Genomic DNA, 11,179 nt, shown 5'->3' with positions numbered 1-11,179 from the left:
AAACCATCCCATGATTCTATGATTCTATAATAAAATTCTGCTCACCTGGATTTATCTTTTTGAGACTAATGATACTCTTATCTGCATAAATAATCATTACATGCTTATCCCACTAGTCTACAGCACAGAAAAAGCTTCTGTAACAAAAATGAGACCTTTTTTTGATCATGACACATGTTTGCAGGTTCATTTAGGCCACAGCAGTCAGGCTGAGGGTGAGGCATGTTCAACACTTGCCCCGATAGACTGAGATTCCCAATCAAGGCAGGAAAAATGTTGGGGTTTTTGTTGTTTTTTGGGGTTTATTTTAATGCTAGATGAGAAAGGCACAGAGGAATGCTTGAAGTATTAAATATTAAAACTGGCCGAAGGGAAACAGTAATTTTTTCTAGCAAGTACCCTTATTGATGGCTTAATTCAGCACAGACATACATACGACTCTGTATTTGGGGTTTTGTGGAAATATTTTACTAGGAGAGGATTTCTTCCCTCTCTCCCTTTCCAGTGCTATTAAATGAAGTATTTACTGGTGCACTGGCAGCAGAGCTGTCCATTCCTCTTAGAGCATCCGAGGGACCTTGAAACCCTCCGAGGAGGTGACTGTTGAGCTCCAAGGAGTCAGAGTTGGGTTTTTCATCGTATTTTGTACTGAGAGTTCCCTGCCCAGTTCAGTTTAGCTGAGGTGACTTCCATCCACTGTACAGAGATGGCCGTGCAAGATGGCTAAAGGCAAACTAAAATATCAACATCACTCTGAAAAGCTACTGCTGTCAAGAAGATTAATTTCTGTGACGCAAGGGACACGATACAGTAAAGCCAAGTACGCCGTGTCTATTGGTAGAATCTCATCCCGGTATTTTTCCAATCCAAGGTCTGGCACGTTGGGACGGTGCTTCCCTCAGCGCCGCTCTGGACTCACCGATAAGCTCCTTGTTTCGAACGTCCAGCGCCATGTTCCTCAAGGCAGTTGCCACAGAGGACACAACCCTGTCGTTATCCATCCTCAGCAGCTCCACCAGGATTGGCAGCCCTTTCTCTTTCCTTACCGCAGCTCGGATGTACGCCGCGAACTGAAACGAAACTCCGGTCACTCACAAATCTGCCACCACGCTCCCACTGAAACAATCTCTAATTGGATTGTAATTCTGAAGCAGGTTTGGGGGCGTTTTGCAGTGGAATGACGACACGTTAAATGTCTGTCGTTTCTGTTATTATAAAGGGTTGGCTCTCTGTTGTTTTCACTCATCCCTCTCACAAAGCAATGTTTACAAGAAGTGGTCTAACAGACACAATACCTTAATAGATGACAAATTATTGAAAAGGGAATGGTTTGGTTTTGTTTTAAAGATGATTTTATAATGGTCATAAACCGAAAAAGTCTGAGCTGTTTTTCTACAAGAAAAGGAAGCAATTAACTTTTTTTTTAATATCTCCATGACAAATCCATAACATCAATAAAGTATTCTCATGTGGGGCTTTTGTAACACATCGTATGCAAGGGCCACAAGCCAGAATGTACAGAAATAAATAACACAAATAATAAAGCAAATACAAACAACTTATTTATGCAGGTCTTGTTCTGACGGTACCTTCCCACCAGAACTCACAGCTAGAAGATACTGGAAGATTATTTTGACTGTTTAAAATTATTATTTAATATGCACTGGAAGAAAGTGTTTCTGTTTATTTAAAGTAAATGGTACCAATTTCCAGGCCAGGTTCTGTATTGCTCTTCCTGTTACCATCTTTGTCATTGCTTTGCACTGCGGAAATAACACGACTGTCAGATGCAGACTCCAAAATTCCATGTTCCCTCACACACATTCCAGTATCTAATTATTAAAAAACGGCTAAAATAGAGCGATAGGAGGAAGAGCAGGAACTCACATACCTTCCAGTTGCCCGCAGAAAGGTTCTGGAGGGATCCGGCAGAGCCCTCCAGAGTGGCGGGGTTGGAGCTTTCTGCTAGAAGTGTCAGGTAGGGCTTCACCACAGATGGGTGCCAGAGCATCTCCACCCCTTTAGGAGACTTGGAAAATCCTGGTATGGGGCCAACTCCATCCCACTGAGAAATGAAAATGTATTTGTTACTACAGGAAACCTCCAGATTTTCATTCACCATATGATACTTTTTCTTCAAGCTGTGTACTCTCCCCATCATTAGCTAAACTACACTTGGTACGTTTGCAATACAAGGAAAACTGCAAACCTGATCCTCCTGGGAAGTTTTTTTTTTCTTCTTCTTTTTTTTCCCCCAGCAACTTGGCTCTGAATCTTTGCTGGGTGATTCTTTTCCTAACAAGTCATCCAATTCATTGATTCCGAGCAGACGTGCCTGAGGTACCTCCAGTTCCAAACGGTAAGAAAGGTTTCTCAAGGTACACACGCAGTTTTCCACTGTCTGAAGCCAAATCAGAAAGGTGTCATGTCATTAGTTTCTTTCTTACATGGCGATAAAGCAAACCAGACTAATTAAGCAGAGGTGAAAAGGCATTTGGAGCACAAGCACTAAATTCTGATTCTGGGCCCTGGGCATATCTTTGTCCCTTTCTCTGGGAAAACAGCGATCTCTCTCCCCCGATATCCTCAAATATGAAAATATTTATAACTGCAATCTCTAGTGGCTTATTCTTTAGTATCCTGAAAATGGAAAGCACAAGAGCTTATTATTATTTTATTAAAGAATGAATACTTCAACACTGGTGAAAATGAAAAGCACAGAACAAGATCCACTGACTGCGGAACTGACTGTGACAGAATGTGGTGTGCATCAGTAAACCGGGGCTGGGAGAGGAGACCAGTTGAGCTAGGCACATCACAGTGCTAAACTATACTGTACAAACCCCAGAAGATCCTATTAGACCTCCAGTTTATCACTAAAAAACCACTTAGAGGAAACGTGCAGGCACCTTGCTGTCATAATCTGATGTGTTCACACACGTGTGGATCACGTAGAGCAGTGAATCAACCAGCCCTTCACAAGACCTCATCTGCTTCCGGGCTTCTTCCCCTGCGGAGCTCAGATTCCTAAAGGGTGGCAATGATAAGGGAACACACTCACAGACAGACAGACAATCACTTTCTGAGATAGCTTGCAGAAGTTTTTTAATACAGCTGATTAATAACAGAGAAGTTAAAAAGCAAACGCCACCATTTTGTGCAGCAACCCACCCCCAGATCTCGTAAAAGGTAAATGTGATTCGAAACTGCAACTTCACGACAGCATTGGCTCACTGACAAACTTCCCACAGGCTTTTCCATTCCAAGCCCCCTCTGTGGCACGAGCCCAAATCCATGGCTGGTGGGTGCTGAGGGAGAGACTGCTGAGCGCCTGTGTTAGAAACGCCCTTTGCTGCCTCTTTCTGAAACTGGATCCATTCAGCGATCTGCGGGGCAGCCTCATGTGTAAGAGTACGGCACAGACAGAAGTGGAAACGTACAAATGAGGGTGCAGGGAGAGGAAACGGCTGCACTGCGCTTCAGAATAAGCAGCAAGAGATGTAGACAAGTATTTGCCTTCAAGGCCGCCACACTGCAATCGCCGAAGCATACGCTGTCACTGGATGCACGCGGAAAATGGCACTGTCGCTAAAAAATGCCACCGTGGCCTGTCCACAGAGGTGCCTTTTCTCTCGACAGCAGGTCCCCACGACTGTGTTAGCACAGCCCTGCATTCAGAAGCGCCGCAAAACTCATCGTCTTGAAAAACAACCCAACGGACACCAACAAAAGCGCAGTTTGTGAAAACACTCTGCAGCTTAGAAGGGTCACCAGCAAATGAAAAGCAATTCCCGTTTAAACACAACAGCCTCACTCTGCTCTTTAACAGAACACAATTTGAAGTCTAATAAAGTAAAATTATAGACACGCGTACAAATAAACAGAAACAGCTCATACACTACCCCGGCCCTTGAGTTCTCTTCTCAGATATTTTAGTTTTGCCTTTATTATTCTGAATACCTTTTTTTTTTTTTTCCTTCTTACTGCTGTTAGAGAAATCCACAGAGGGAAGACTCAAACACTTCTTTACTGACATGTGTGCATATACAAACATATTTATTTAAATGAATACCACAATAAAGAATCACCAAATGCACAACTTTTTTCCTAAATAATATTCATAAGCCCTACACTCAGTAAAAGAATTAATTAATAGAAGAAAAGTGCAATGATAGTGACACATAAGAAACCAACCACAGACACACAATTTGGCCTCTGGCCATTAAGTCAGCATCTCTTAGTGACTAAGTCTGTACTTTTCAGGTTTTTCCAATATGGAAAAATAATCCAAATGCAAAAGCTGCCTAAATGACAGAACTATATGCAACTTACAGACTGCAACAACTCTTCTGTCTTAATTAAAGTCTAAAAAGGACCTGTTGGGTAACATGAGTACTCTGTAAAAGGGAGTCCTGTAGAACAGCAAATTACCTCAGGCATCCCGTGGTATTGCGTAGAACTAGGGAAGTCTGAAATTTCATCTTATGATCATCATCAAAGGAAGAACTGTTCCATCCCGAATGTGGCACTATCACAGTGTTTGTTAGTGTCGACAAAGCATCTCTGATGATTGTCATCTTCACCGCATCGCACGAAGACAAGTTCCAGAGAACCCCTTAAGAAAAGATTTTAGTTGCAGTAAAGCCAGAAAAGACTTTGCAAACAAATATAAAGCAACAATAACAACTGAAAAGACATCACTTTAAACAGGAGAAAGATAATTTGTCTATGCAAAACCAAAAGAAATATAATTAGTCTGCAATGTAACTTTAATATTATTTCAACATTATTGCTCAGTCACTGGTCAAAAAAGCTGCCATTAAAAGATTCATTTTACAGACTGAAATAAACATTTCTAAACTTCAGATGACAATGTATTCAGCAGTCTTCGCTCTGGCTGCCTGGCTGCTGCGCAAGCTCGTGGATGAAAGAGCTAGAACGCGAGATGATAACCCGAATAACCCCAAAGGATCAGCAGCCACGTCTCCCATAATACCGAGAAGGAACACGTGCGTATCGGTGAGTAAATACTCTTCTCTTAAGGAAAAATACTCAGCAGAAACATACACCGACTGACAGGAGAGGTTCCCTTCTTTCCTTCCTGAGGCACAGCTCATTCTGCTGCCTGTGAAGAGGGGGAAGCTCCAGCAGCACTACAGGAGCCTAGAGGAATCTTGAGGAATCTCCTACAAGCACTCATCTCATTTGCAAAACACCTTTCCATCATTCCGAGACAGGTGCCTTGAGCTCACTCTAATGCTGATATCTTCCGTAGAGATCTAAAGATCAATCCCAGCCTGCCTACCTGTAATGGGAAGAAACATCTTTTTTTGCAGTGTGCCAGGCAACCTGACAAATCAGTGCAAGCTGTACAAACAGGCCAGAGCAGACGCTTCTCTTGCTAAAGAGCTTGCTAATGAATTTACCAGGCTAATGCAGAACTTCACCTAAAACAAGACATGAAAGTCATTTAGTCGTTCACTCTTCACTACAGCTGTACTGATGTCTGTCATCTACATGCACGTTCGTAGGTGTGCACACAGAGTCACTGCGGCTGGAAGGGAGGGAGGTCCTGGTGACACTCGGTGACACTCTTCCCGAGCGTGACTGGCAGGAACAGCACCCGGCACTGCCAGCTGGTTCCTCTCCCAGAGGAGAGCTCCACTGCAGAAGGAAAAGTGTGAATATTTACATGACAGAAAAAACACCTCCAAAGAAAGCAGCTGCTGGTAACCTCCTTCCAATAACCGTTCACGTGGACAGGACAACGATGGGTGCCCACCAGCAGTAAGCTCCTGACACAGAGCGCTTACATGGAGGAGGTCGCTGCTGCGTTAAGGGCAACGCATCACGCTGTGACACCAGCACAGCTAAAACAGGCGGCTAAATCTCAGAATTCATTAGCTCCTCACAGATGCCACCGGAACCACGTGCCCCCTGTGAGCGTGGAACCTGCTCCCTAGTGGGATTTCATCTGTTGCCTCATCAGTTCTAGCCAGTCAGCAGTCTGAGATGAGGAGGCTTATTTATCAGAAGAGACAAGGTGTTTTCCTCAACTTTTCATCCTATTCAAAAAAAGGCATGAACATCTGACCTCCAAAGGGTGAGTCTTCAACAGCCCCATTAAGAGGTTTGGGAGAGGAAAGAAACAGATCATTATCCTGATTTATATGAAACTTGGGAGATTAAAGTTATAAACTGCTTCTTAAAAAGGAACATTGAGGAGATTTGGCTGTATTCTTAAGAGAGACTGTTTACACTGGAAATCTCTACAACTTTGCAGGCAGAATTTAACAGTTAAAGTAAAGTCATAAGAATATAAGAGCAAAAATGAAGTGAGAAGAAACCAAATCTACAAACGACATGGCTGAAAGATCATCAGTGTTTTGCAAATTTGAGGTCTTGTGAAAAAATTTCTGAAAAAATGACAAAGGTAGATTAGCAGATGGGTGGCAGCCATTAAAGTTTTCAGTAAAGGTCCCAAGTGTGTGACGTGACATGATTCTAGATCAGGCAGAACCTGGAAAGCCGGTATCCAAAAAGGAGGAATGCAAGATGAAGCATGGAGGGGCAGGGGGGGGATATGGTTTTGGTTTGTTGAGGTTTTGTTTGGTTTTTCGTGCCCGCTAGTGACAGACGTGGGAAGAACGACCTGCACTGGTATTACCGCTTCCTTGCGCTGTACACCCGGGATATTAGACACTGAAGAGCAGAGCTGAACAGACAAGAGCTAATGTAAAAATTCTACAGAAGCTTTCTTCCTGGAAACTATAGCAAGAAGTCTAGAGTATTTGACATTTACCTATTAGCCAAATGAAACCACTATCAATCTTTTATCCTCAGGCAGAATTCTACAGTTCCCTACCCTGCAGAGTCTTCTGACATGACATTCAGATACAAAAGTACCAGATCTGACACAAATTATCATCAGAACTGAATATGCAAGTAATATGCTAAACACGACATTTAATCATCTTTTTCATCATGAAACACAGCTTAAAGTTCATCTGAATTCTCAGGTACTCATCTTACTCTAAATATTTTCCTCACATAGAGTATTATACTAACTGTAAAGTAGGATAGCTGCACACAGTCAGTCAAAAACATTAAACTGCATTCCCACAATAGCCCAATAAATCGCTACTCCAAACCATACAGCTTTCAGTTGGACTAGATCTCCAACATTTCATTTCCTCAGAAATACATTATGTGGGGACAAGACAGTAAATGTTACAAGAGTTAACAAAACCAAAAGTTTGTAAGGCAGCAGAAGTTTTTAATACAGCCACACAGAAACCTGAAAGAAAAATCTTTGCATGAAACATCCTGTCTTTTTTTCTTCAGTAAAACAATTAAGGGTGGGCTCCATGGGGGGGATATGCACGTGAGGAGATGTACGACTCTTCATTTCCAGCTGTGACACGGGCAGCCAAAGTGCTTAATGTGTCGTATCGTGGTTCCTAGAGCGTCCGATCTCTGTGGTTTAGCTCACACACAAGACAACTCGAATGTCGGATGAGGACTGCGGTTGCTAACTCGGCTGTCCTTGAACACTGCAGCTTTCTGCAGCAGCCCACCTGCCCAGGTGGCAAATAGGTGAAGACTGTACAACGAGCTCTCCTAAGAGCCAGGACACCCTCACAAACCTCTCGGCTGCTTTTTCTAAACCCAAGGCTTGAAACTGGACTCCCACTTGTACCCACTGTGCGGTTACTTTTTACATCACCTGCTGTTTCACAGCAATACATGGACCAGTTAGAACAAGTCCAGAGGAGGCCACCAGGATGATCCGAGGGCTGAAGCACCTCTCCTATGAAGACAGGCTGAAAGAGTTGGGGCTGTTCAGCCTGAACAAGAGAAGGATCCAGGGAGATCTTATAGCGGCCTCCCAGTACCTGAAGGGGCTACAAGAAAGCTGGGGAAGGACTTTTCATAAGGGCAGTTAATGACAAAACAAGGGGAAATGGGTTTAAGCTGAAAGAGGGGAGGTTTAGATGAGATATTAGGAAGAAGTTCTTCACTGTGAGGGTGGTCAGACACTGGAACAGGTTGCCCAAGGAAGTTGTGGATGCCCCCTCCCTGGAAGTGTTGAAGGCCAGGCTGGATGAGGCTTTGAGCAACCTGGTCTAGTGGAAGGGGTCCCTGCTGCTGGCAGGGGGGGTGGGACTAGATGATCTTTAAGGTCCCTTCCAATCCAAACCATGATTCTATGATTCTATGATTCTAATACTACTTCTGTGAAAATTATACATTTCCTTCCAATAGTCTGACATAGAACAAAATAATAAAATAATTTGTAAACAGCAAAAAGCAGAGGATCTCATTCACAGTCTGATAATCCTGAGGAACTAAAGAGGAAAAAACCTACAACAATGGATACTTCACACGTTAAAGTGTTCAGAGATTCTTGATACTTTTAATACCATTTTAGAGCCACGTTAAAAGTATTATTTATGACTTTTAACTCCAGGTTCTGTACAGCAAGACTTCCAGTAACAAAAGAGAACTGATTACAAACGAAAATAAAAAAACACAATTAAAAAGTACTCCTTTAAAGTTGTTCTGTAGGGTTTTTTCCTAAAAGTTTTCAGCAATTCTCAAAAATTGTTCATAGCTTCACCAAACTTTGTATTGCACTACATCTACACACTCAAGCAGAAGTTTACTTATTCTTCAGGTTTTAACAGTTTGCTCACATAAAGCAAGCTATTTCAAATACTTACCCAATTCCATACCATAAACCTCTTCTGTGATCACATGCCCTCGCTGAAGTACCTCACAGGGGTACCTAATAGCGAGAAACCCAAATGCTCCGCTGGCCTATAGCTTTAAGTTTTTGAAACCGTATTTCATGCAATTTGTGATGGAAACTAGAAATTAGATCTCACCTAAACCTCCTCCCCACCCCCGAAACATTTGTTGTTAAAGCAAGTTATGCAAGAGAAAAAAATCTGTTTTGAGTTTCAGACAACTATTAGTTACCTAAGACATAGAGAAAAATAGCACGCTCAATCCTATGCGACCTAGCTTGGAAAATATTATGGTACGGTTATTCACATAGAGGTAAATCTCTCAGCCTTGCTAAGTATGACTACCTCTAAATATTTACTGGCAAACCTATAGTTTGTGCAAAAGCTGGAGCAGCTGGGTGCTGCCTGAAATGCCAAGGCAACAGAAGACGACACTCCCATCCCCAGGCACTGTTGGACCAGCGCAGCTCCTGCAGCTGCGCTGGCTGGACCCAAGAGGGCCGTGCCGTACCCACCCCACCTCGCCTTCGCAGGAACACCACAAGCCAGATCCTTGCAAACAAACTGGAAGGCAACAGCCAGCAGCATCATTTTTTCATTTGTGGGCACAATGACACAGAGTGAAACGAGCAGCCACAGGAGCTCCCTGAACTTGACCCCTCCAAGAAGCCTGTGAAACTTTCGCAAACATTAACTTGTCCACAAAGATTAGTCTGGGAGTGTTCGAGAGCAAATCACTAGAGTTCCACTGAGTAACCACGTCAAAACTTGCCCAGAAGCTGGACTCTCAAGGAGGTAGCTTGATTAAATGATTAATGATTTATTACCCCTGTATTCATGACGTGAAGGCAAAAGCTCTCACCAGGACACTCTGCTTCTTAATTTGGGAGAAGTCTTCAGCTATTTATTTTAGAAAGTAGAACTGTGTATTACACAGCCCTTTAGCATTCACGTTAAAAATGAGAATACTATCTGATTATTTGTAGAGTGCTTATTTTAAGATGATTGGGACCAAATTTAGTGCTTCTTAGAAATAAACCCTGATGGCAAGGGCAGTTATAATTTGGGAAGCTTCCATTCAAAGACAAGGAAAATGGTGGTAGGAGCTGGTACAATACTGTATTAAGGTAAGGTCTAAGACTTCTGGGATTACACTATAATTTTGTATGTCATTTAAATAACAATGCCTTTTTATTCCCCACTGTTGTGGAGGTACACTTAAAACCAAACACTTAACCATTACAGAATCACCTGCAGAAGTACAAAGGGACAGTCTGAACCCATAGAGGATGAATTGCCAAAGAATTATTTTTCAGCAGCTATTAGCTGCAACTTCCACCATTCTGGAAGACTGGTGAACACCCCATTCACAAACAACTCGGTGTAGCAAGAGGAGTGCTAAGTCCATTTACCTACCTAAGCAGATCTCTGTTGTCCCTACAGCATCTCTGTGTTTGGAAAGAGGAACTTCTGCTTACTACTCAGGCTACGCTTTAGTTTGTGTATAATTCAACTGATCACTTCAGCTGGACTCATGTTTCTAACTTAAGTCTGTGAATGTACTATAAAATACAGCAGAAAAATCACAAACCACTATTAGTGCTGGACATTGCCTAGAGGTAAGGAAAACCTGAGAAGAGAAGGCTAAAGTTCAGAAGGTATCAGCATTACCAAGCATGGATAACTCTTAATGGAGGAAGGAAATCAGCACCTGGGGGGGGGGGGGGGAGAGTAAGCTCTGCAGGAGAGTATAAAATGCCATATGAAAAAGCTTTTATAGTTCTAAAAAAGTGGTTCTGTTAATTTCTATTCTATTGTAAAGTCAAATCAACACTAGCATTCGCTTTTCTGCTGTGTTGACAAAAAACTCCATGTACATGACGTGTATCTTGTAATACTGTCGAATCCTGTTGGTGTCGTATACCACCTGAGAAATATACGGACATTTTCTTTTGATACCTTTAGCATTTCTTCTGCTAGTGCTATTCTAAAAACAGTATCTTTAGGCAAATATTTTAAAAGAATGATTACTTTAGACAATTTGATGTCTTCTCAATTGAATTATGAATCCTGAAATAAAAGGTTATGTGACTACCTAGTACCAATTCATTAAATCTCTTAAATATTCAATATATGCTTTTCAGTAACCTATCTCACATGTGCAATTAATAATGCTACTCTGACAGCAGACATCAAGGAAGGCTAGAAGTGAGACTCAAAATATCCTCCCAAAATTACAGCAAGCCAGATTTATCAGCTTGTGAGGAAACAAATTTAAGTTTCTATTTACACTTTACAAATAGAACAATAAAAGCACTAGGACTAGCATAAACATGGAAAAAACAGTGCCATGATTTTTAACACCACTCACCACCCGCCAAAAAAAGTTCTCTGTAAAATTGCAGGAAATTACTCAGGAGTAACATATT

At 42.1% G+C, this 11,179-nt stretch overlaps 1 protein-coding gene across 1 annotated transcript in view; it reads right to left on the bottom strand.

The window, feature by feature from the left end:
- Nucleotides 1-845: 845 nt before the first annotated feature.
- The window catches only part of PKP4 (plakophilin 4), a 53,390-nt gene continuing 43,056 nt past the window's right edge, over nt 846-11,179 (bottom strand). Inside the window, exons 11-15 of the mRNA XM_010175355.1 lie at nt 4,432-4,615; nt 2,910-3,027; nt 2,210-2,401; nt 1,892-2,065; nt 846-1,070 (exon numbers count right to left, since the gene is read on the bottom strand). Of these exons, the coding sequence (XP_010173657.1) occupies nt 846-1,070; nt 1,892-2,065; nt 2,210-2,401; nt 2,910-3,027; nt 4,432-4,615 (893 nt within the window). The remainder of the gene's footprint in view (nt 1,071-1,891; nt 2,066-2,209; nt 2,402-2,909; nt 3,028-4,431; nt 4,616-11,179) is intronic.

The sequence above is a fragment of the Antrostomus carolinensis genome, unplaced genomic scaffold (genome assembly GCF_000700745.2).
Source record: "Antrostomus carolinensis isolate BGI_N321 unplaced genomic scaffold, ASM70074v2 scaffold13729, whole genome shotgun sequence".
In the NCBI taxonomy this organism is placed as follows: domain Eukaryota; kingdom Metazoa; phylum Chordata; class Aves; order Caprimulgiformes; family Caprimulgidae; genus Antrostomus; species Antrostomus carolinensis.
Note: the sequence above shows the minus strand (reverse complement) of the source record. Positions and strands in the feature narration are given on the sequence as shown.